This window comes from Saccopteryx leptura, chromosome X (genome assembly GCF_036850995.1).
Source record: "Saccopteryx leptura isolate mSacLep1 chromosome X, mSacLep1_pri_phased_curated, whole genome shotgun sequence".
Lineage (NCBI taxonomy): Eukaryota > Metazoa > Chordata > Mammalia > Chiroptera > Emballonuridae > Saccopteryx > Saccopteryx leptura.
The window spans coordinates 132,433,388-132,460,587 of record NC_089516.1 but is presented as its reverse complement, the minus strand read 5'-3'; the positions used below and the strand labels follow the sequence as shown (position 1 = coordinate 132,460,587).

General features: G+C 39.9%; 1 protein-coding gene and 1 non-coding gene across 3 annotated transcripts; both read right to left on the bottom strand.

Annotated features, from left to right (window-relative positions):
* Positions 1-3,023: 3,023 nt before the first annotated feature.
* Positions 3,024-3,129, bottom strand: LOC136386598 (U6 spliceosomal RNA). Its single transcript, XR_010747967.1, has one exon. It is a non-coding gene; the product is annotated as a U6 spliceosomal RNA (small nuclear RNA).
* Positions 3,130-4,266: 1,137 nt separating this feature from the next.
* Positions 4,267-25,497, bottom strand: HTATSF1 (HIV-1 Tat specific factor 1). 2 transcript variants are annotated; one of them, XM_066356749.1, is made up of 10 exons: positions 25,316-25,497; positions 24,857-25,100; positions 21,933-22,113; positions 20,695-20,742; positions 20,088-20,242; positions 17,523-17,686; positions 16,341-16,440; positions 8,893-8,982; positions 6,964-7,101; positions 4,267-6,455 (listed from the first exon to the last, which is right to left on the bottom strand). In XM_066356749.1, exons 2-10 carry the CDS (start codon positions 25,040-25,042, stop codon positions 5,238-5,240), a joined length of 2,280 nt encoding a protein of 759 aa, XP_066212846.1. In that variant the 5' UTR covers positions 25,043-25,100; positions 25,316-25,497; the 3' UTR covers positions 4,267-5,237. The 2 variants fall into 2 exon arrangements, with proteins under 2 accessions (XP_066212846.1, XP_066212847.1); XM_066356750.1 differs by having other exon boundaries at positions 25,325-25,497.
* Between the last annotated feature and the right edge of the window lie 1,703 nt (positions 25,498-27,200).

The following is a 27,200-nucleotide window of genomic DNA, read 5'->3' as shown; positions in this document are numbered from 1 at the left end:
AATGACAAATTTTTAATACCTCAATCTATAATTTATTAAGCATTACCTATGTATGGAATCATAATAGTTCTTAGTTTTTTCTGATTTACTTATTTCACTCAATATAATGTTACCAAGATCTATCCATGTTGTTGTAAATGATCCGATGTCATCATTTCTTATGGCTGAGTAGTATTCCATAGTGTATATGTGCCACATCTTCTTTATCCAGTCTTCTATTGAAGGGCTTTTTGGTTGTTTCCATGTCCTGGCCACTGTGAACAATGCTACAATGAACATGGGGCTGCATGTGTCTTTACGTATCAATGTTTCTGAGTTTTGGAGGTGGGACATAAAAATGAGACTCAAGAGACATGGACAAGAGTGTGGTGGTTACGGGGGGGAGAGGAGAGGGAGGGAGTGGGGGGAGGGGAGGGGCACAAAGAAAACCAAATAGAAGATGATGGAAGACAATTTGACTTAGGGTAATGGGTATGCAACATAATTAAATGTCAAAATAACCTGGAGATGTTTTTCTCTGAACATTTGTACCCTGACTTATTGTCACCCCATCAAAATTAATTTTAAAAATTACCTAAAAACAAAAGCTTATATTGTTTATTTAAAAGGTAGTTTATATAGCCTGACCAGGCAGTGGCACAGTGGATTGAGTGTTGGACTGGGACACAGAGGACCCAGGTCTGAAACCCCAAGGTCTCCAGCTTGAGTGTGGGCTCATAAGCTTGAGCACGGGTGCTCTGGCTTCAGCATGTGATCACAGACATGACCCCATGACCGCTGTCTTGAGCCCAAGGTCGCTAGCTTGAACCCAAGGTCGCTGGCTTGAGCAAGGAGTCACTCGCTCTGCTGTAGCCCCCCAGTCAGGGCACATATGAGAAAGTAATCAATGAACAACTAAGGTGCTGCAACAAAGAATGGATGCTTCTCATTCCTGTCTGTCCCTATCTGTCCCTTTCTCTGTCTCTCCATCTCTCTCATAAAAATAAAAAATTTAAAAATAAGAGTATAAAAATACTTTAATAAAAAAAATAGGTCAAGTTCGATTCTTGGTCAGGGCACACATGAGAAGTGACTATCTGCTTCTCTCTCCCTCTTCTTTCCCTTTTTCCCTCTCTCAGCCAGTGCCTCAGTTGGTCTGAGCATTGGCCTCAGGCACTGAGAATAGCTCAGTTGATTCAAGTATTGGCCCCAAACTGGGGTTGCTGCTGGGTGGATCAGTCAGGGTACATGAAGGAGCCTATCTCCCCTCCTCTCACTTACAAAAAAAAGTCCAAAGATCCCATTTTCAGACTTAAAAGTTAAGACATATTGTTGAGCCTATGAGCCTAGAAATTTTTATATTAAGATATGCAGGTTTATCATTATTATTTAAAACAGGTAAAACAATACTTGTTTTTAGAGCTTGACTCTTCTAATATAATCATGGCTCTTTTCAGCAGACATTAAGAAGTGGTACAGCCTGATCTGTGGTGGCGCAGTGGATAAAGCGTCGACCTGGAAATGCTGAGGTCGCCGGTTCGAAACCCTGGGCTTGCCTGGTCAAGGCACATATGGGAGTTGATGCTTCCAGCTCCTCCCCCACTTCTCTCTCTCTGTCTCTCCTCTCTCTCTGTCTCTCCCTCTCCTCTCTAAAAAAAAATGAATAAATAAAAAAAAAAAAAAAAAAAAAAAAAAAAAAAAAAAAGAAGTGGTACAAAAGGTTGAATACTGGCAGCAGAAAAGCCGCCTCTGTGCTGCTGCTGTCCTTACTGCTGCCTTCGCTCTCTTTATCTGGCCTGGAACGGCCAGTGCATTTTAATCACAGCCTGTAAATTCTACAGATATCTATAAACACAAGCCAATGTGCTTCTACTCACTATTTAAAAATAATGCAGCTGACACACTATGACATCAGTATTCTCTTGGTTCCAAATGAAAACTAAAACTTATTTGTAGATCTCTGAACACCTAAAAATACACTTTGAACAATGAAGTTTTTTTCTGAATTGATTCATGTGATCATTATTCAAGAATTTAGGCTATTTGCAATATCAATTTGTGATTTTAGGAAGGAAAAATGTTAATATTTAAATGTTAAATTTTTCTAATTACAGTTGACATGCAAAATTAGTTTCAGGTATGCAACATAGTGATTAGACATTTATATAACTTATGTGACCCCCCCTTCATAAGTCTAGTACCCATCTGACATAAACAGCACACATAATTACTATTGACTCTCTTCCCTACGCTATACTTGACATCTTCATGACTTTTCATAACGGGCAGTTCGTCCTTCTTAAACCCTTCACCTTTTCATCCAGTAACACTCTTTCCTTACATCAGGTTTGTAGTTTACAGAGATGTGAACAAAGTCAGCCATGTACATGAGGTGTAATAAGAGAAAAAATAACTTGAGCAAAATAATTTTAAATTAAGTGACTAAAAAAAATAAAAAGGCATGTAGTTTGTATCTAAAAGAGGCCTAATAAAAACATCTATGGACAAGTATTCACGAAGGGCAAATTTATAAGCTTTCTACTGTTCTCCAAGCCATGTCTTTTTTTTTTCAAGCCATGTTCAAAAAATGTAAGAGTATTTCTCAGCATTACACTGAAATGTTGATTTACTTTAAAAAATAGATTTATGGTTTTTGAGAAGGGCATCTTCAGAAAATTAGTTAAATCCTTTCTTTTTACCAAGTCTCAGACATACCAGGTAATTTACAGCAGGAAAGAGATTCCACTCCAAAAAGGAAGAGGTAGTGGCACAAATGGTACAGATTTGCAATCTTGGGGCTTCAGAAAGAGCCCAGAGCTATCAACGCTTGAGAAAGAAAACAGAGATCCTTTTTGCTCTGTCAGGTTCTTTTGTAGAAAGTAGTAACAATTTCAAATATTTCATAAATATTGGCAAGACCAGCAATATTTTTATCTTCTAAAATAGTTTCAAGTTTGCTCCTATGAAGGTACTTGCAGACTCAAAGAGGGCATTCAAGTCTTTCAAAGCTTCCCTGAGCCCCTTCTGGTTCCACATTCAAGGTTGAATACATTTGATATTTATATAGTTTATATATAGTCTTGTGCAGGGGCCATGCTAATTTTCTCTGTATCATTCGAATTTTAATATATGTGCTGCCGAAGCAAGCACGTATATATAGTCTTAAGGAGCCTTATATTTATAAAATGCCATGGCCCTGGCCAGTTGGCTCAGCGAGGAGGGTGTCGGCCCAGCATACACATGTCCTGGGTTCAATATCTGGTCAGGGCACACAAGACAAGAAACCATCTGCTTCTCTCCCCCTCTCATCCTCTTCCCCTCCCATAGCCAGTGGCTCTATTGGTTCGGGTGTTGGCCCCATGCTAATAGCTCGGTTGGTACCAGTTTGTCAGCCTCAGGTGCTAAAACTAGCTCGGTTGATTCAAGCATTGACCCCAGACAGGGGTTGCCAGGTGGACCTCAGTTGTGGCACACGCAAGAGTCTGTCTCACTATCTCCCTTCTCCTTACTGAAAAAGAAAAAAAAAGCCAGGTAATTGTTGAGTATTGCTGCACTTAAGAATCCACCCCTAAATTTTTTCTTTTGATAACAGGATGTATTGTTGCCTCATAATAAACTTCATTTTCAGGATGAATGAAACCTGATTACATAGAAAACAGGTGACTCTGTGTGCACATCGTGACTCCTAATTTATCAATAGTCCCTCATAAGTTAATCACCAATTTACAGCTGTTTGCAGCTTTCATTTTCAGAGTGATTATAAGAAGAGCATGAGCATTTTGATACCAACCAAATGAATGAACAGTGAATGAAAACACCCTAATGGTTGTATTTCTGTGTCCCAACCATTGTATGTGGAAGATAAAACTTCATTTTCCTATCATTTAGAAAACCAATTTTCCAATTAATTTAGTGCTTAGCTGTTTCTGGCTTATCTTTAAAAGGGAACACTGTTTTGGTTTGAAGTCTTTCAATTAACTTTCTTCACATCTTTTACTTATTTATCCCTGGTGAAAATCCTGCCAATTTTAAAAAAGCCCAGCCCTGGCTAGATAGCTCGGTAGATTAGAGCATCGTCCTGAAGCACAGAGGTTGCCAGTTCAATCCCGGTCAGGGCACAGACAGGAACAGCTCGATGTTCCTGTCTCTCTGTCTTCCCTCCTCCCATTCTCCCATAAATAAATTTAAAGAAATCTCAAACATCAACTCAAAACTTCTCAGAAAGCTGGCTTTAAGTACCGGAACTCTTTCCAGTCTAAGGAGGATAATGATTACACTCAGACAGTATAATGAAAAAGCATCAATGCAGTTTATTTCAATGCTTCTAATTTATGAGAATAACTGCTTAATATTATATCAGAATTCAATTCACCAATACTCAATTTGGAAAGCATACGCAAAAAAGACCCAACATTTTATTGAAACATTTAATTTAGCACAGTACTAGGCACCATTCTAGAACAAAAACTGCAAAATTGAAGTATGAATGACAACAGACGTTCTTAACTCCAGGGGAACTAGTTGTATAGTGCGTACACTTTTCTGGGGAGAGGACCCACAACTCTAATCAACTTCTAAAGGGGCCCAAACAGTACAGAGTAGAATTCTAACCTCCTTTTCTGTATTTGCACTAACGGAAGCTACAGACCTCAGGAAGTTCACTCTTGAACATCTAACAGTTTTCATGGGAAGAGGGTAGAAAGGAAAACGAAGAAAAGTAACTTGCAGGGACTGGGCAGGGAAAAACTCCGAAGTGCTCTTTACCTTCTAAGCTTTAGTAACACGTTCTGGTTTAGAGAGGGAATATAGGGACCTAAGTGGTAAAATAAGCTGGAAGCAAGGAACTCCTATTGGACTTTTCAAATCCTTAAAAAACAAAACTTAAGTATGAATAAAGCAATAGTAAGAACTTAATATGCAATTTAACTCAAGTCCAATTCTCACTTTCTGCATATTAACAAGTTTATTTTTATTTTGAGTATCACAAACTTCAATTAGAATATTTTAAAAATATTCTGCATGCATGTAACAAATCTGACAAAAGACGAGTATCCAGTTTACTTGCATTATACTATGAAGTTTTAACTGAATAGCCAACTAACATATTGAAAATATTAAGTACAGTAACAACAAAAATGTCAATGCATTAATCTGAGTGTCCTACCACTATGCACGTGATCATGTAACACTACTAATAATTACCCTGGAACATAAGCAAAACGTAGACAGTAATTTCCCTCAAAAATAAGTTTGAAGGATTAAATATTATCATCATCATCATCATCATCATCACCATCACTACTAAGGATGAAGCTGCTGCCTGTGGACAGGCCTCCTTCTTCCCGAACATTCCCCAAACCACCCACAGTCCCTTTCTCATTAGAATCATCCAACAACTTCTCACAGGATTCTTCATCAAATACCTTCTCATTGGAATCCTCCTCTTCGAACACGTTTTCATCTATACCCTCTTCATCCTCCTTTGCATCTACTTCTTTTTCATCTGAATATTCAAACACCTTTTCATCTGCATCATCTTCGTCCTCCCTTTCGTCATCTTCAAGCCCCTTTTCATCTGCTTCTTCTTCGTTCTCTCTTTCGTCAGACTCATCATCAAAAACTTTTTCATATGTATCTTCCTCTCTTTCCTTTCCATCTGATTCATCATTCAACTCTCTCTCAGAGCCTTCCTCATCAAAGGCTCTTTCAGAGCTGTCATCCTCAAATTCTGAGTTTTCAGAGTTATTTTCTTCCAACTCTTTTTTGAGATTGTTTTCTTTAAACTCCCTGTCAGAGCCATTCTCATCAAACTCTTTTTTAAGGCCATTTCCTTCAAATTCTTTTTCCAACCCCTCTTCAAACAGCTTTGCAGAGCAGTCTTCTTCCGATTCTCTTTCCGACTTAGCTTCAGGCTCCTTTTGGGGGCCGTTCTCTTCTCCAGACTCCTTGTTGGGGCCATCTTCTCCAGACTTCTGTTCAAGGCCATTCCCTTCAAAATCAGTTTTGAGTCGCCTCTTTTTGGATTCTCTTCCCGGGCCCTTCACTTTAGACTCTGTTTTAGGACTACCCTCTTCAAACTCTTCTTTGGGACTGCCTTCCCCAGATTCTCTTGCAAGGTGCTTTTCATGCTCTCTTCTGAGCCAGCTTTCCTCAGACTTTCTTTCAAGGCAGCCTTCTTCAGCCTCTTTTTTGGAGCCACTTACTTTAGCATCTTCTTCAAATTCTCCCCTATCTTCCGTTTTCTCAAACTTCATTTCATCTATAGGTTCTTCAAACATCATTTCCGTTGTGGCTTCTTGAGCATTCGTTTTAGATGTGCTAGGGTGCTCTGAAAAATGCCTTACTCTGGAGGGCCCTGCCCTTTCTGAAGCACAGAGGGACTGTGAATGCTGAAGACCTTTGCCGGCCTCAGGAGCATTGAGGAAAGCCTCCCATCCTTTCAGCCTTTCCTCCCTTTCTCTTGTGGTCTCCTCCACCTGTGTATAAATGGAAACTACCATCAAAATAAATTTTAAGAGAAAAGCAACATCTCTGAGCATTTCCAATATTGGCAAAAGTATCCTGATTTTATAAGGAATTGCTTCTTTAGGAAATCAAAACAATTCCCTATCTTCAGTTTTCAAAACTCTACACCTTGATTTACTAGTTAACTTTAAGAACATTTAAATAAATGTCTAACACCACACTACTGCAAAAATATTCTTGTCAATTAAAAAGTTAATATGTAAACTCTGTACTTCATAAAGGAAGAGAAACATTTTGGTTTAACGTATTTTTTTTTCTTATCACTACTTGAGCAAACCTCAAATTTCAAACTTATAAATTGAAAGGTTGAACATTTTTCTATGTTCTGAATGCAAGTATTATTTTAAAGTGCTACTATTATATTACACAGATTAAACCAAATCCAAAACTTCTCCAAAAGACTGCTGGATCAGTATTTGTTGTAACGAATTATGTTCCCCTGATAGTTAAACAATTTACCTGGTAATCTGTAGTTCCATCCCACACTTGGGCAGTGATCTGACGGCCACCAAACCACCGTCCATCAAGGGTCTGAATACAATAATCAGCTTCCTCTGGATCCCGGAAGGACACAGAGGCCACACCATCTGGGTGTCTCTAGAAAGACAAGGAAAAAAAAGGGGATAAATGAGAAAATTTAAAATAAAGCACACATTTGACAAAGTATGTACATAGTAGTATTCTTTCTAACAATCTGAGTTAAAAGATCCTGCACATGAAGCCTTTCTCCCCTTTCATCCCAGCCAGTGACATCCACCTAGCTGCTTCTTTAGCGTAATCTTTTCTAGCACGAATCAAGCATGACATTCTTGGAAATGTTTCTGTTGACAACACTGTGTAGGACAGGCAAGACAGCAGAGCCGTTACATGTGGACTCTGAAGTCCAAGAACACTGGGATTCAATCCTGACTCGGCCACTTAGCAGCTGAAAGAGCTTGGCAAAGGCGCTCAAACTCTAAATTTGCAGGATCCTCATCTGTAAAATAAGTATATTAGTACCTATCAACCTCAAAGAATTGGGGATTAAATCACATAACATGTAAAGTAGCTTGCAGTACGCAATCAATAAACAATATTTCTTTTATTTTGTCAATTTGGATGTAAAAAAAAAAAAAAACGGGTGAGGAGGTGAACAGATAGAGGATATTTTTCTTGATTGTTTTCCAAATACAGAGGAGGAGAATCATTCAAGAGGGGAAAATGTTGCTCTGGCCAAGTAGCTCAATTGGTTAGAGCACTGTCCCGACAACAGGAAGGTTGCCTGTTCAATCCCTGGTCAGGAGACATAGAAGAATCAACCAGCCTGACCAGACTGGCACAGTGGATAGAGTGTCGGACTGGGACGTGGAGGACTCAGGTTTGAAAACCCCAAGGTCGCCAGCTTGAGCACAGGCTCATCTAGTTTGAGCAAGGTTCACCAGCTTGAGCCCAAAGTTGCTGGCTTGAGCAAGGGGTCACTCGGTCTGCTGTAGCCCCCCAGTCAAGGCACATATGAGAAAGCAGTCAATGAACAACTGAGGTGCCGCAACGAAGAACTGATGCTTCTCATCTCTCTCCCTTCCTGTCTGTCGGTCCCTATCTGTCCCTTTCTCTCTCTGTCTCTGTCACAAAAAAAGAATCAACCAATGAATGTATAAGTGGCACAACAAATCGATGTTTATCTCTCTCTTTCAAATCAATACATAAAAGTTTAAAGAGAGACATGTGGACCAACGAGTATCCATAAGATCTGATACATTTTTCTTACATTTTCTCTACCTAATCATTTACTATAGAGGAATGATAAAAGGAAATAATCACAGCATACTAAGTCTTTTAAAGCCTGGACTTACAATCCGTTTTCATCTAATTATTGCTGACAGATGACTACCACTAGATGAAAAAACATATTATATAACAATGTTCATCTAAAATTTGGGCCTGACCAGATGGTGGTGCAGTGGGTAGAGCAATGCTGGGGATCTAGGTTTGAAACCTGCGGTCACTGACTTGAGTGCGGGCTCACCACCTATGAATGCAGGGTCATCGGCTTGAGCGTGGGATCAGACATGACCCCAATCTTGGCTTGAGCCCAAGATTGCTGGTTTGAAGCCTAAGGTCACTGGCTTGAGCAAGGGGTCACTGGCTGGGCTGCTGCCCCCCAGCCAACGTAGATATGAGAAGACAATCAATAAACACCTAAAGGTGCTGCAACTACAAGTTGATGCTTCTCATCTCTCTCCCTTCCTGCCTGTCCCTCCATCTTTCTCTCTCTAAAAAAAATAAAAATAATATAAATAAATAAATAAATAAAATAGAAATAAAATTTGGGGCATACTGACATTCAGTAATAACTTTTAACTGGAAGAAAACTGCTTTAGATATCATTAGTCCAAACCATGAACTTACATCAAAGAGAAGAAGCTTCTTAATTTGTCCGAACTTGGAACACTCTACTCGAAGATCTTCTCTGATCTCATTCAGCACCAACGGATCATCCTGCAAAAACACACAATTCAAACAGGTTTACTACCCCTTTCTTTAAGTAAAGATTGCAAGAATCAAACTTTTTATTCTTACTTTGACATACCAACAAGTAAAAAAGGTTTTGCTTAAAGTTAGTTATGTTTGTCCGTATTCTACACAATTTAAAACAAAAGTCAAAATCGAATGAAGTTAAACTTGCATGGCTGCTACTGCTACAGGTCTGCCCTGTTTTTAGGAGAAGAGAATGGCAGATGCAGCCGGCAGCAGCAGAAGTGTACAATGGCAGGAAGGGGGAAGAGAAGCAGCACTAGGAATCCCAAGTAACAGCCGCTGTACACGAAGGAGAAGTTGTGGTGTGGTGCACACAAAGTCAGACTGCTAGTTCTCACGTGCTGCGCGGGGGTGGTGACTGCGTCACTGAGAGCCCTTTACTTTGTGTTTTGCATAGATTCCTATACAGAGAAATGTGATGGGGAGAGATACACGCCTTCTGCCTTCCATCGACTAAGGGTGCTGAGATTGGTCTTTGTGCTAGGATTCCATTTTAACTCACAGGGTCAACCTCCCTTATGGAAAGATTTCTGTTCCTCTTGTCTACTACACATTGCGACAGAACCACACAGACAAGGAGCTGATACTAAGCACACAGTAAAACATGTTCTTAACTGCTGCTTCCTTGCAACTACAAATTTATTAAGAACACTCCAGCACTGCTGCTTGAGTTCAGGTGGACTCCATTCCCCCCCAAAAAAAAGAGGTTTTAAGATTTCTGGTAGATATAAATGAGCATATCCTACCTATGAATTTCTATTGAGGTACAAGACATACACATTTAGAGAACATTTAAATTCATCTAGCTCACAGGATTTTATTTTCTTAACCAACTGAAGAACTGCAAAAATGTACAAAAAATGGCTTTTCTCTCCTCAAGTTTTGTCAGAAAGCAAAACTAAGCAACTGGTTGGCAGCTATTAAAATCAAATGTAAAATAAATAATAGCCTATAAATCTACGGCTTCTGAAACTACAGCTGGAGCCTGACCTGTGGTGACACAGTAGATAGGTGTCTACCTGAAATGCTGAGGTCGCCAGGTCAGTCAAGGCACATATGAGAAGCAACTATGAGTTGATGCTTCCTGCTCCTCTGCCCCTGCCTCTCGCCTTTCTCTCTGTCTCTCCTCTCTCTAAAATCAATAAATAAAATCTTAAAAAAAATAAAAAGAAATTTCAGGTAGAAGAAATCTGATTTCCCCCACTTATAACATCTAATTTTAGAGAAGAAGTCAATTTGTTCTTTCTCTTTCTTTGAATTATATTTTAAACGAGGACAGGAGATAGAGACAGACTGTCGCATGCACCCCTTCCAGGATCCACCCGGCATCTATGCCTGGGGCTGATGCTCGAATCAATCAAGCTATTTTTAGTGGGATGAACGCTCTCAGACCAACCAACCGATCTATCTTCAGCGCCCAGGGCTGATGCTCAAACCTATCGAGCCACTGGCTACAAGAAGGAAAGAGAGAGAGAAGGGGTGGGGGAGAAGCAGATGGTCACTTCTCTTTTATGCCTTGACTGGGAATCAAATCCGGGACGTCCATACACCAGGCTGATGCTCTATCCACTGAGCCAGCTGGCCAGGGCCAATTTGTTTTCTATATAACTATCAGACCTGAGAGGAATAAGGAATGGAGCATAAGTCATTTGGTAAAGTCGTGTGGTAGCTTTGCAGTACGTATGTGTGGTTAGCTCCTATGAGACAGTGGGCTTTCCGAAGGCAGGAATCACATTCAAATGAACTCTGCATGCCTTACGGAACACAGCAGTCTTGTACACATAATGAAAAGTCAATAAAAGCTTCCTCAAAGTTTTATAAACTATTTCTAATAACTCTATTCTATTCACTAAGGGAAATCGGGATTATAGTACAAACAAAAAGTTTCAAAATACTTAACAAATATAAGTGTGATCCATTGTTGGGGGAGGGGAACACTGTCTGTATTTCTGTATCCAAGTCTCCATTTTCATTTATACCAGTTTAAAAATAATTAATGTATCTTCACTGCTTTACAGTACTCTGAAGCTTAAAAGATAATAATCCCCTGCTTTATAAAAACTTTTTAAAAAACATTTTATTTATTGGCCCTGGCCAGTTGGCTCAATGGTAGAGCATCGGCCTGGCGTGCAGAAGTCCTGGGTTCGATTCCCGGCCAGGGCACACAGGAGAGGCACCCATCTGCTTCTCCACCCCTCCCCCTCTCCTTCCTCTCTGTCTCTCTCTTCCCCTCCCGCAGCCGAGGCTCCATTGGAGCAAAGATGGCCCGGGCGCTGGGGATGGCTCCTTGGCCTCTGCCCCAGGCGCTAGAGTGGCTCTGGTTGCAACAGAGCGATGCCCTGGAGGGGCGGAGCATTGCCCCCTGGTGGGCAGAGCGTCGCCCCTGATGGCCGTGCTGGGTGGATCCCGGTCGGGCGCATGCAGGAGTCTGCCTGTCTCTCCCCGTTTCCAGCTTCAGAGAAATCCAAAAAAAAAAAAAAAAAAAAAAACATTTTATTTATTGATTTTAAGAGGAGAGAGAGACAGAAAGGGTTGTCTTATGTGCCCTGACTCGGCAAAGCAGGGTTTCAACCCGGCAACCTCAACATCCCTTGTCAGCACTTTATACACTGCCCACCACAGGTCAGGTGGCAAACTCTTTAACAAAGCTAAGCATGGAAATTTTGTAAAAACGACACTTGGAAAGTAACAGACCTGAGACTAGACAGACCAATACACTGAAACTTCCTGCAGTCAATATTTGTAACTTTCCAGGGTGCTATTAGTTTTCCTAAAAATAAATAAACAAACTGTATTTTTTATTCTTTTTGAATATAAATTTACACTGTCCAAATCGGTGACCACTAACACCTGAAATGCCACTAGTCCAAACCGAGGTTTGTTTCAAGTAGGAAATGAAGATCGCCATTTTTAAGATTTAGTATGAAAGGAAAATACACAATAATATAGCTCATTAATATCTTTAGTAATGTTAAAATTACATTATTTTGGATAGATTGAGTTAATTAAAATTCTTTAAAATTTCCCCTTTCCTGTTACAGTTTTATTGTGGCTATTAGAAAGATTTACATTACATGTGCGGCTCACATTACATTTCCATTGAACAGTGCTGGTATACACAAGACTGACTTTTGCATCTGAGTTTTAATTCTTCATCTCTTGGTATTCAAATTTATTTTATTGGCATGCAATTTTATTTTTTATTTTATTTTTTTCTTTTTTTAATTATTTTTATTTATTCATTTTAGAGAAGAGAGACAGAGAGAGAAAGAGAGAGAGGAGAGAGAGAGAAGGGGGAGGAGCAGGAAGCATCAACTCCCATATGTGCCTTGACCAGGCAAGCCCAGGGTTTTGTACCAGCAACCTCAGCATTCCAGGTCAACACACGATCCACTGAGCCACCACAGGTCAGGCCAGGCATGCAATTTTAAATAGGCTTTGAATTCAATACTGAAAACTCTGTGAAGTTACATTAAAAATAGTAGCCTTCATATTGTTCTCCCTGATACCAAAGAGTCTTTTCAGGTATTTTGCTGCCAACACTGGTCCTCTGTTTGAAATAAAAATATAGTTCACCCCCCAAATCTGACTTCTTTCTGACTCCCACATAACCTGCGAATTCAGTTTATGTTTTCACTACAAAACTCAACGTTGATGTCTGTTCTTAAGATTAATATGGAATTTTCAGTCAAATCAAACACTCCCCAAAAATGTCCAAGGAAACCAGGTTTTCCTGTTGAACACCCACCTCTACAGTGAAGTGGACCATATCTCGGCCAGTGTTGTCTGGCAGAACTTCCTGCAGTCTTGGAAATGAGTATCTGCACTAATATGGTAGCTACTGCCACAGGTGGCCACTACAACTGAGGAATTCCATTTTCAGTTTTCTATCATTTAAATTCACTTAAACTTCAATAACTACATGAGGCTGGACATTACTGTACTGGACAGGTCTGCACTGGGACACTTTGAGGGTCAGGCCCAGAGACACTGAACAAAAACATGTTTGTCTGTAATCTGTAAGATAGGCTCTGATCAAGCTCAGCTGGCCATAGAAGACCATGGCAAGTGGACAAACCTGACAGCACCAAGGCTTTCTCGACCTGTGACCTCTGAAGGTCACTGCTACCCTCAGCCTTAGTGGCATCCGTGCCCAAAAAGGAACCCTTCCTCTCTTTGCAAAGAGAAGCTGTTTTCTCCATCCAGGAATGAAAAGAGTCTGCCTCCTGAGTAACAGGTTTCATTCCATCAGCCTTTCACCTTTTCTCCACATATACACCAAGGACCTTTTCTAAGTATACATGGAGAACCAACTGTGCCAGGCACAGTACTAACATGGGACATACTAACAGCAAACAAACAAGGAGACAGAGTCCTGGCTCATGAAGCTCATATTCTGTTTGAGATCCAATTATTTCACATAATAATAAATGCTATGAAAGCAACAAAGTGTTGAATTTTTGAACCATCAAGAATTTACAAGCACCCAGTCTGTGGAACGCTGAGGTTGCCAGTTCGAAACCCTGGGCTTGCCCAGTGAAGGTACATATGATAAGCAAGCAATGAACAACTAAGGTGAAGCAACTATGAGTTGATGCTTCTCGCTCCCCTCTCCTCCTCTCTGTAAAACCAAAATATAAAATCTTTGAGAAACAAAAAGAATTTACAAACACTAAACTCTTATCCTTAAAAGTAATCACTGGAGGGAATTTCTCAGAGGCAAGGTAGAATAAATGAGGCTTTTTGGAAAAGAATATTCGTTAAGGTAGGAAAGCTAAGTCTGGCCAAGGTGACATCTAGACTCAAATAGGGGGTCTCAGTGAACAAGGAACGAGGCGGGAGCAGAAACGAAAGCAGCGGCATTCCCCCCCAGTCTCCTACTCCAGAGTTGCAGACACCGAGTTAGGTTTGCATTCGTATCAACACGAAGTGTTAGGAGTGTAGAACGTTTGAATCAAGGACCTCACATCATAGGTTTTAATAGGTCTCCTAATTTTAAAAAAACAATTATTTCCTGTGGGGGGATAAAATGGGATGAATTGTAGGCAATTCTGGAGTTGTATCTAGTAGACTAGATACCAGGATCCACCTGCACTCCTTTTAAAGCCCCACGTGGAAGGGACTACGTTTCAAAAAGTATTTAGCCTACATGTAAATTATTTAAACATGTTTCATTATCACTGCAAGTCTAAAGCACCTCTGCTATATTGCAAGATTCTTCAGGATTTTAGTCAGAAGAGACATCAAAAACCATAAGTAGACCATGTGTTCTTTTTCCAATGATTTCAAAAGATCTATAGATTCCATAGGTGCACAGTAAACCCGATCACATCGCTATTTACCTGGATGGAGCTCAAAAGACCATTCTGGACTCTTATCTAAAGCAGCTAAAATGATATTGCCATTCTGACTCCATTTAAATGTACAAAAGAACCAAAGTGGACTTTGTTTACAACTAGATCATTTGTAAACCTGGATTTTTATATTATGAACTTTTTTTTTATATGTGTAACTTATTCAGAATCCAGGAAGATAATAAAGAAAAATATGAAAACAAGTGGCAGAATGCAACATGAAGAATAAACATTCCTTAAACCAGTGGTTTTCAACCTTTTTACACTTGAGGACCAGTAAAAATAGAATTATTTTGGGGACTGCTAAAGCAGAAATAACCCTGAACATAACCGAATTTGATTAAGATTGTTGAGTCAATAATCTTCATCCGACATTGGGGTGGTTACTCTTGCACAGACCCACATGAAATTTCTGTCAGGCTGGTCTGCCTTAAACCTCTACAGTAGCTCTTCTTCCTTTATTATTTGCTGTTCTTGGAATTTTACACGAACATCAATACCATAAAGTCCTAAGAGCTGCTAAAGACTTTTGTAAAAATTAGGTCTTGAATAACAACCTTCACTATCAAAACATCAGGGGATGTATTTCATCAACCAAGTAGCTCTAAGAACCAAACTTTTAGTACTAAAGTGAAGGCCCTGGCCGGTTGGCTCAGTGGTAGAGCGTCGGCCTGGCGTGCAGAAGTCCCGCGTTCGATTCCCGGCCAGGGCACACAGGAGAGGCGCCCATCTGCTTCTCCACCCCTCCCCCTCTCCTTCCTCTCTGTCTCTCTCTTCCCCTCCCGCAGCGAGGCTCCATTGGAGCAAAGATGGCCCGGGTGCTGGGGATGGCTCCTTGGCCTCTGCCCCAGGCGCTAGAGTGGCTCTGATCGCAACAGAGCGATGCCCCGGAGGGGCAGAGCATCACCCCCAGGTGGGCGTGCCGGATGGATCCCAGTCAGGCGCATGTGGGAGTCTGTCTGTCTCTCCCCGTTTCCAGCTTCAGAAAAATACAAAAATAAATAAATAAATAAATAAATAAAAATTTTAAAAAAGTACTAAAGTGAGGTTTTTCACTTAGAAGTGTGAAAATAAAATAATCCTCCCCATCAAAATCAACCTGTACTTGTTGAACCACACAAGGAGTTCCCATAAATCTTTTAATGATTATTTTTCTGATAATTTCCCATTCTAAGTAGCTGACATTTGGGGGCCACAGTATAGATGGTACACAGTCTTACCTTCCATACAACTGAAAAAATACTGGGCTGCCTGCCCTGTGGTTTGAAACCCTGGGCTTGCCAGGTCAAGGCACATACAAGAAGTGACTACTGCAAGTTGATGCTTCCTGCTCCTCCCCCCCTTTCTCTATCCTCTCTTTCCTCTCGCTAAACTCAATAAATAAAATCTTAAAAAAAAAAACAAAAACACTGGGCTAAACGGAAAATCTGAAAACCCTGACTGATTCTTTTTTAAGTCTTTAAATGAATTTGTTGGGGTAACATTGGTTAATAAAATTATATAGATTTTAGGTACACAATTCCAGAGCACATCATCAGTATTTTGCACTGTGTGTTCACCACCCCAAGTCAAGTCTCTGTCCATCACTATCTGTCCCTGGTCCCCCCTCCACCTCCTGCTAGCTGCTCTTCCTCCTGCAGTCCCCACACTGGTGTCTGTGTCTGTAAGTTGTTTTCCTTGCTAAATCCCTTCACCTTTTCCACGGAGTCACCCTAACCTCCCTCCCCTGACAGCTGCCAGTCTGTGCTCTGTATCTATAAGTCTGTTTCTATTTTGTTTCTTTATATTGTTCTTTAGATTCCACATATAAGTGAAGTCATATGTTATCACTGGCTAAGTTTTTCTACCCTGAGGACATCAATGTGCAGGACCTGACATGAGAAAGACGGGAAGAGGCAAGTTTTGGGCTCCCTCAAAAGAAGGCGTATCAGTGTTTCTACTATCAGCAAGAACACTGGATCCTACCTCAAAATCCATAGGATGAAACATATTTTTGATGATGACAACTCGCTCGTGGCGCATGCGAGATGGTCCATCCCTTCTCTCAGGTCTCCAATCCAACTGCCTAATGCCAGAAAGTAGAAATAATCCTTTATTGAGAATTTTTAAATGATCATTATTTGATTCTAAAACAAGTGTATATTTTAGTCACAGTTCCATTCAGAGAACTTTGCTGAATAAAAATAACGAGCAAGTGAAAGATAGATACAGTATCTGAAATCCTAGGATGTAGCGTATTTTTTTAGAACTGCTATCTGGTTACAAATATTCCACTGACATTCCTGAAAAACTGCTAATTATTCAGTACGTATGATTATCTAGAAAGATAAAGTCCAAAGCCAAAAATCTGTTTAAATTGCTATTGTTTTTCAGGCCTTTCATGATTATGACCAACTGTATTGATTTATATAAACGTACTCTTAGGCGTCTACGGCCATACCACCCTGAACGCGCCCGATCTCGTCTCGTCATAAACGTACTCATTCTTTGTTATTATAATTCTAAATTTTACTGATACTGTTTATAAAAATTGAAAGTATCTATTTTAACTATTCCTGTTAAAAACTATAGGACAGCACAAGTAAATACTTTTATGATCAATTTATCAATAATTTAAGCATTACCAGAAGTCACTCTAATAAAAGTACTTTTATCATCTTGGCTAATTTTTTAAAACTAGCATATTTCAAAATATATTAAACAAATGGACTAACAGAAACTTGATGGCATATACACTATATTTAATACATAGTAAATACACTGATAAAACCTATCATTTCAAATTTCTAATTCCTATAACAAATCTGAATGTAAAAATTTAGCTCCTGTATAGCTGATTTCAATCTGCACTGAAAAAGAACTAATGGCTCTGGTTTACAAGCGTAAACTGTTTTATTTAATCTGACGTTCAACATCTCCTGAAGAGACAGCTCTCTTATCTCATTTATGCCCCTGCTGTGTTACAAACAACACCCCAGAAAATGAAAACACCCCTGCTGCCAAATCATCCTATGGTACAGATGAAATTTTTTAAAAATAATTTGTAGGTATATTTGATGGAACAAAACTAAGTGGCCATTACTAAAAGATTACTCTGGGATATCTGTATGAAATCTTTCAAAAAGGAGAAAAAAGAGCAACACAAACTTTTGTTGCAGAGACAGCTTTTTCTTGTAGTCCTTGCACTTCTTCTTCTTCCTAGAGGCATCATATGTCCCCTTCAGTTGAAACTTTGCCACCTCCACATGTAATCTGTAGCCTCTAATTTCATCTTCATCCAAAAGTTTTAATGCAAGGTCCACAGATTCCCTCTTTATAAAAGGAAAACAAGACACAGTCAGTAAGGTACACACAGAAATGTCAGGTTTTTTTAGATGAATGACAACTATAAATGCAATAATGATTTAAACAAAACTACGTACTGGGGATAAAGAACTCTAGAATGCATATCAGGAAACCTGCATTCAAGTTATAGCTGCCCTCCTGGCCTGGCCTGTGGTGGCGCAGTGGATAGAGCACCGACCTGGAACGCTGAAGTCGCTGGTTCAAAACCCTAGGCTTGCCCGGTCAAGGTACATATGAACATATGACAAGCACCATGTGAACAACTAGAGTGAAGCAACTACTTCTCGCTCTCACCTCTGTAAAATCAATACCTATAATCTTAAAAGAAAGAAAAGACATAGCTGCCTCCGACCAGCCATGTGAACTTGGGCAAGTTATTCACACTCCCCGAGTCCCAGTTTTTTCATCTGTAAAATGGAAATAGTAACACAAAATTACACGGAATACACATAAAGGAGAATGACGGGCATATGGTAGTCGCTCAATAAGTTATATCATTATTGAACACTTTTGCTTCTTGACGGGTCTGTTTCTCAACTACAGAACAAGGCAAATGAACTTGTGTGATTTCTATGGTGCATTTCAGTTTTAAAATTCTAAGATACTTCCTTAAACGACTAGATGACTCAAGAAACAGGGAATAGCATAACTGATCTTTCATTCTTTTGTTCACCAATTGGAATGTAGGTCTGTAATATACTGGAAGTAGACTATGATTATTTGACAGCTTGTACATTAGATACATTGTGGATTCTGGATCCTATACAAAGGGGGCAGTTGTCAGTCTTACAGTGTCAAAAATCTGAGTAACTGAAAAGAACTGAATTCAGCTGCATTTTGTGTGTGTGTGTGTGTGTGTGTGTGTGTGTGTGTATTTTTTCAAAGTGAGAAGCAGTGAGGCAGTCAGACAGACTCCTGCATGGGCCCAACCGGTATCCACCAAGCATGCCCACCAGGGGGCGATGCTCTGCCCATCTGGGGTGTTGCTTTGTTGCACTGGGAGCCATTCTAGCACCTGAGGCAGAGGCCATGGAGCTAGCTGTCCTCAGCACCCGGGCCAACTTTGCTCCAATGGAGACTTTTTGCAGGAGGGGGAGAGAGAGATAGAAAGGAAGGAGAGGGGGAGGGTGGAGAAGCAGATGGGCGCTTCTCCTGTGTGCCCTGGCCGGAAACTGAACTTGGGACTTCCACACGCTGGGCTGACACTCTACCACTGAGCCAAACAGCTAGGGCCACAGATCTTGCATTTTTATGGGTCATAAAATTGTACATGTGAAGTTTCTCAAAACTCAATTTTTTCTTTTAAAATCCAATCAAACCTCCTAAGAATCTGTTCACAAATTTTTAATAATCCTTGAAGAATTTGTACAACTCCACATTTTAAAACTATATAACTACTTCCCTGTAATGGTCAGGCCCATGTCCCATCCCCTCATATTTAAGAACCAGTTCAAAACCCTATCTCCCAAAATGCTGTCGGCTTAATCTTAACCCCTCTGAACCTACTCAAATGCTGCACACTCACAAACACCAATGGTGTTGGTACTGTTGTCTTACCACTTTCATTTCACTCTAATTATTTGCAGGTCCTATGACGTGTGTGTGTCTTCATGTTCTATAACATGCAATGGTAGGTGGCACCTGGATCTAAGAGATGTCCCAGAAATAATGGCTGCCTTTAACACTGAGCTTTTCCTGTGCAACTTGACACTAACAATCAAGGTCTGCAAATGTGTTAATAGCATTCTTTCCCATTAAAAAGATATTTTGAATCAGTAAGCATAAGCTATCTTCTCCTTTATGGTCTAACTCAAAGGTCAGAAAATTCTTCTTAAGAGCAGTTAGTAAATACTTTAGGTTTTGTGGGCCACATGGTCTGTGCTGCAAACACTCAGCTCTGTTGCTGAAATATGCAAGTAGCCACAGACAAACGTGTAAATGAATGAATACAGCCTTGTTCTAAAAAACCTTTATTAACAATAACAGGCAGTGGTCCCTAGTCTAGTTCATTCAAATGGGTAAATAAAATACTTTTGGCTTTTTTTTTCTTTGTGGATTTTTAAAAATGTGTCCTGAATTGATTATATACATACGCTCTGAAAGAGATCTTTGCAGTAAAAATTCTTTTAAGACAAAAGCACCTCAGTCATATAACTTATATAATACTTTGACCTGATTCTATATTTTGTTAGATTAACAAGTGAATAACCGTGCCAATGTGATACACACAGGCACAATCTGAAATTGCAGTTTTCTTCATGCCATTTTGAATAATTTTCTATATTAGTTATCATCTATACAAAATTATAGCCCTGGTTCCTGACATAAAATGGAGAGAAAAGAAACTTATCTGACCACATAACTAACCTTCAAGTAACAGCAAAGCCCATCTCCTTTAAGATTTCCTTGATTATCTTTGTAAAGCTTGACCTTAAATTCTTCTGTTTGAGGATCTCTCATAATAATGCCAAACTTGGACATGAGCTGTATAAATTCATCCACTGTAATGTCTGGAGGCAAACCTATTAACAGCAAGAAAAATTTACAGAATTTATAAAGGCATCGAAATAAAGGTGAAGATTATTTAGCATTCTATAAATTAAAAACTACAACTTGCATGAGCACAATTTTGATTTTTCTAAATGTATGCAAAAACCTATAGAACTGATGAAATTTCCTGTTCTAGTGTGTTCAAACATACATTAAAATTATGCTTTGCCTAAGCCTTGTAGCAAAGAATCTGAAGAGATAAACTGTCACAAGTTACCTAAAGTAGACAAAAGGATGGCATGTAAAGTTACATGCACTTAATTTTTCTTAGTTTTGTAATAAACATATTCTTCACTACTGTAAACAATTGAACAAAAAATAACACACTAAGAAACAGACTGTAGAGACACTAAAAAAAATCACTGTGAAAAATATCAAAATCAGTTATTTTCTACTCTAAATATATTTAAAAAGGTATACATACCAGACACATATACATTTGTATTTCTGTCTTCATCAACATGAAACCATCCTAAAAATAAAAATGAATAAATAAGTAAAACACATGCAAGAAAAGGTAAAAGTCACATTATAAAATCTTGACGTGGTACGTTCTAAAAACTTCCGGGAACTTTTTCTTACCCTTAGAACAAGAAAGACTAATTCAAACCACTGTATTTGGATCTTTTACCAGATAATTAGTTTCAGAACCCTGTCTGAAAAAAGAGAGCCAGTTTATCTTTTTTAAAAACATTTTATTGAATTTACAGGGGTGACACTGGTTAATATATAGGTTTCGAGTGTACAACTCTGTAATCCATCATCTGTACACTGTATTGTGTGTTCACCACCAAAAGTCAGGTATCCTTCCATCACCATTTATCCCCCTTCACCCTCTTCTACCTCCCCCATCCCCTTCCCTCTGGTAATCACCAGACTGTTGTTTGAGTCTACACGGTTTTTTCATTTTTGCTTAATTCCTTCACTGTTCACACAGCCCCGTCCCCTCTGATGGCTGTCAGTCTATTCTGTGTATCTATGAGTCTGTTTCTACTTTGTTAGTTTATTTTATTCATTAGATTCCACATGTAAATGAAATCATATGATACTTGTTATTCTCTGACTAGCTTATTTCACTTGACATAATCCTCCCCAGGTCCATCCATGCTGTCACCAAAGTACAGTTTTCTTCTTTTTATGGCTGAGTACTATTCTGCTGTGTGAATGTACCACAGCTTTTTAAATCCACTCATCTACTGACAGGCACTTGGGCTACTTCCAAATCTTGGCTATGATTATGATATTGCCTTAAAAACAAAAACAAAGCACCTCATCCTAGTAGAGTTTAGGCCTTTGCATTACGTTGCTTCTGACTCTAATCTACTGTGTTAGACATGGCCACACTGAAGCAAAACTAACAAGTTAAATTTAGTTACACTCAAAAAGTATAAAATAATAACCTTACAAACAGATCTTTTGCTAATCCCCTAATACTAGCTCTATTTTGCAAAGGAAGCAACTGAGGCATTGAATTGAAACAGCCTACCCAATGCCCACAAGATGTCAGTGTGAGAGCCAACATGTGAACCAAAATAATAATTTTTAAAAACTCATTTCAATGATTCCTTCAAAGCCATTATAATTCTCCAAAAAGTAACTATGTACACACCCATTCACATCTTTAAATTTTACATTCATATTTTACAAGCTAAATCCACTTGCCTGCTTCAGGCTTTCTCTTTTCTCCCCTCTTTTTGGAATCAGTGGGTTCGGGGGTTTTTCTTTGTGGAGATTCCTCATCAGGTCTAGCATTAACATCTTGTACATCTGTGGTAGAGCTGGATGCACCATCATTAGAAAAGCCATAACTGGCCTGATATGTAGCAATAAAATCTTCAGTGATCTGAACAAGAAATTCAACATGCACATATAGAGAAATTCAAAATTTATCTTCTCCTGTAAAACATTTACACTGTTATATTACAGCATGTTCGTTATATAGCACATAAGTATTTCTGTGAATAATAGTTGCAACAGTTAAGTATAAATGCAAAAATAGTCACTTTACAGGGTAGGGAAAAATCAGGCTTAAGTGAGGCAAAATCAGGCTTACAGTTTAAATAATTAATACAAAATCAGTAAATTAATAACACATTAATAAATAATAATACAAGAATAAACTGTGTTTTGCATGCTCACAACTATAAACCGACTTTTCCCCACCCTGTATACAGAAAACCATGCATAAAAAGAAAAACAATAGGATACGTGTACATGAATTATCAACACAACAACCTGAGGTACTAGCATATTTTAAATGATGTTGGTACCTTTCTAGTTGGCTCATTTCTAAATTACAATCTCTCCATGGTCTACTTGACTAAGGCTATGACATATAACCAAGGAAGTAGCAGATGACAATAAAACAGAATAAAACCCAATAGACAACTAGCAATTGAAGAACAGAATTAAGATTTCTTCATACAGATGCACAAGTTTATGTACACTAAGTATGTTTCTGTAGGCAAAGAGGACAGAATGTTACTTTGATTTGCTATATAAAGAATGGGGCTGACAATAGTAAATCTAAAGGCTTGTTTTAACTTTTAAATTATATTATCATTTACTGTCCTAACAAGTTAAGAACCAATCCTAATTATATCAATCCTCCTGGCTTTTAGGGAAAAAAACACACAATTGTTCAATGCAAAAAATATAGTTATATCTTCGTTATCAATCAATGTTAGGCAAACATAGCAATGGGAAAATTTTTAAACTCAAAGTATGAAGAGATATGGGTTTCCATAGCATAAAAAGTCACAAGTTAACCCATTATTAGACTTCTGTCAAAAGAACTCAGAAGGGTAAAGAAAGCATATCTGCACCACAGTACAGGAGAGAAACACAGCTGACCCTTGAACAACAGGGGTTAGGCAGAGGCGGATTTAACGGCGGGTGTGCTGCACCCTGGGCCCTGGCTTCTGAAGGGCCCCGCAAAACCCCATCTTTACACATTTTTCTAATGGTACCAAGTTTGCTTTCATTAACGTGCAATTTTAACATTCATAGCACATAATATATTTTACTTATTTAAAAATACAGTTAACAGGTATTTTTATTTTCCCTGTCTCTCTCTTTTTTTTAAGGGGCCCAATATTTTCTTCTGTGCCCGGGACCTCAACCGACTTTAATCCGCCTCTGGAGTTAGGGACACCAACACCTCGCTCAGTCACAAATCTGGGTACAACTTTTGCCTCCCCAAAATCTTTACTACTAATACCTGTTGACCAGAAGCCTTACTGATAACATCAAGTCAATTACATACTCTGTAATTTATATATATTACATACTGTATTCTTACAATAAAGGTATAGAAAGAAAAATCATAAAAGAGAAAATACATTTACAGCACTATACTACACTTATTGATACCATACGTTTATGTCATCTGTTTATAAAATGAGAAAAAAATCTATAAGTGGACCTCGTTCAGACCTGGGTTGTTCAAAGATCAACTCTAGTCAGTTTAACAATTTGGAGGAATTGGAATATACACATAAACACAAGATGGGAAAGAAATAAGTCAAAATAAATAATTTGTAAAGTGACACAATGGAGGCATACCGTATTTCCCCGTGTATGAGAAGTACCAGTTTTCAAAATTTGGGGTCTAAAAACTGGGTGCGTCTTATACAGTGGTTGTAGAATTTTTTACTTGCATTTCCTGCTTTTTCACACTTGTTTTTGCGCTCATTTTGTTGAAGACTCATTTGTCATCAGTCACAGACTACCTAATGGATGGGAGTTTTGACAGTGATGAAGCACTGTATGAATTTTATGATGAATAAAACTTGAGTTCAATAACTTTATGTAATACATTTTCTTTCAAATTTCAGGCCCCAAAATTAAGGTATGTCTTATACATGGGGAAATATGGTTGTTTGCTAATAGAGGCTTGCAAGTCAATTAGTGTGTTATTTGCATCCTTTTTCTACTCATATGAGATTCTGATTAACAGAATACTTTAACTGAAAAGTTTATAGAACAAAATTTAACACTAGTTATTTTACAGAAATAAGCTGAAATAAAAAGCTTAACAAGTTCCAAATACTCTAAGTAAATACATACAGATCTTTTCCATCCATATTCTGTGCACGTCTAGTCATATTCCTGTGGTTACATGGTTTAAGCTTATGTGCCTAGGGACAAAATTTAATAGGCAAGTAGAGGTGCGGACAAAGTTCAATCAGTAATGCTACACAAATGTATAGCTTAAAAAAAGCTGCATTTTGCACAGAGAATATAAGCTGAACATCTGAATTCCTAGGACACGTGAGTTCAGCTCCCTGTGAGGAACTGCTACTAAGTTTGTTCCTGGGGTTTTTCCTCTTTGCAATAAAAAGCAGTCACTAATGTAATTGCCAACTGTGACCTTCACAGATAAGGTTGATAAGGCATAGGAAAAACTTAAGAATTAAATTACATTTAAGAAATCTCCCTAAATATTTATTTCTTTTACACACTGGTTCTGCAACAGACGCAACAAAAACCAGTACTACACATGGAAGGCTCTACTCAAAGCTCGCAAAGAAAACAAGGCTGGACCAGCAGCCCACTCTGCAGTTGCACGGGTGACACCCTCTTACCTTAGGGAACCAAGCCTTCTTGTCCAGGTCCCACTCATAGGGGGTGTCATCTGGCTGCTGCCCAAAAGAATCGGTTTCTTTACCGGGATCTTTCTGGGTGTCTCCGTCCTTTGTGTCTCCGTACAGTTCTTGCATTCGCAACTGCTCATCAAAGTCCTCGTTAGCATCCAAGCTGTTGCCGCTCATGGTGCTGACTCAGCCGCGGGGACCGTCCAGGAGAGCCGGGAAGCCGAGAGAGACAAGGCTGGAGAGGAACAGAGAAAACGAGGTCGGCCGCGCTCGGCCTGCACACCGCCACCCCCACTCCCACCCCTACCCACCGTAGCCGCCGGGCGCCTCCCTACAGCCCCCAAGCAGCCCCCGGGCGGGACCTCAGGCCATACCGTGGCAGCGCCGCCCCCACTCGGCCCGCGCGCGCTCGCGTTCCCACGCTCGGGGCCCCGCTGCGCCACCGCCCACCTGACTCACTCCGCCGGGCCTTGGCGCCGCCGCGGAATCCAGGGCGCGGCGTAAGCGCGCGCGCCACCGGCACCTCCTACGGGGTCTGAGGCGACTGTAGCTCCCCAGGCAACGTCAGGAAGTAACTTGGGAAGCCTGTTCAGACTGACGCAGTCCCCTTTGACGGCGCGTTGAGACGTCACAGGCCGCGCTGAAACCGACACGCCCACATTGGCGTCAACCAAAGGCAGATGCACGCTTGCGCGCAAAGCCCAAGGGGCGGGACGTTAGGGCGAGCGCGGGTGCCACAAGCGGGTGCCTTAGGGACCGCGCTCGGGCGGCAAGGAATGCTGATTGCTGGGGCCCGCGTCAGGCCAGGGCGGCAGCCCGAAAGCATGGGAATATTCTCACCCTGTGGGCGGACCTCATGGCGCCGCCATCTTAGAGGAGGTGCATGGGGCAGACGGAACGGAATTGTTTTGCTGAGAAAAGGCCCCTCCTCCATGTGCGAAAAATGTCTTTCACTTGTTTCTTTCTGATTCCCTAGGATAGGCAACGGATTTTGGTGCATCTTGGTGACCTAACCTCCTACCGTGGGGTTTGATGTCAGATGCGTGGTGAATGAGTGAATGAAGCAGCGATACCTGGAAGGACCAACCTGTTCCCAGCTTCAGCACCCTGCTTTATCTCTGGTACCTTCCTCAGGCTGACGATGGACTCTGTGGAAAGGGACGGAGGCCAGCAGTTAGTTGCTTGCCACTTGCACTCCATGATTTGGAGGTGCTTAAGTTCAAAACCTGTCACATAAACACCCAAGTGTAAACATTAGCGTTACTAAGATGACCAACTTTTTTACAATGAAAAGGACAAAAATAAATGGAAGAAAACAATATAAATAAAAGAAACATTTTATTCATTGCAATAATAATACACTAAGTATGATAAATGCATAATAAAAACATTTGTAATATTTTATATTGTAATGCTTACATGCCTATTAATTTTTAATTATTTTAAGAAAAAAGTACTCATTTAGATACAAATACGTCACATCACATGCAATGGATTGACTCTGCATGAATCAAATATGGACTTTTTACAGATTAGTCTTCCAATATCAAAAAGGAGGACATTCAGGAGGACACTTTTCAAGAGAGGACAGAACTTACAAAAGAAGGCCTGTCCTCCCTAAAGGAGAACAATTGGTCACCTTAGGTTTACTGGCCAACTTCGTTTATTCCTCCTTTTTTTTTTTATAAATAAATTTTTATTTTAATGGGGTGGCATCAATAAATCAGGGCACATACATTCAAAGAAAACATTTCCAGGTTATCTTGTCATTTAGTTCTGTTGCATACCCATCACCCAAAGAGAAATCGTCCTCCGCCACCCTCCATCCAGTTCTCTCTGTACCCCTCCCCCTCCCCCTCTCCCTTATTCCCTCCCCGCACCCCCACCCCATAACCACCACACTCCTGTCCATGACTCTTAGTCTCGCTTTTATGTCCCACCAATGTATGGAATCCTGCAGTTCCTGTTTTTTTCTGATTCGCTTATTTCACCCCCGCACAATGCTACCAAGACTCCACCCTTCCACTGTAAGTGATCCGATGTCACCATTTCTCCTAGCTGAATAGTATACCATGGTGTATATGTGCCCCATCTTCTTCATCCAGTCCTCTATTTTTTTTACAGTGATTAAAAGCCTTTAAGCAAACTCTTGGCCAATACAGCAAGAATCCATAAAACAGTAGTGTCTTTAACATGTTCACCAAGTCCAAGTTGGCCCCATCACCATGCCAAATCACTGAAAAATGCAACCCAACCACAGTTCAGTCTGTTAGGAGCTGTCACAGGGAGCAGGAGTCCAGGAAAGTTCCCCACAGGAAAAGTCCGCATGGCACTG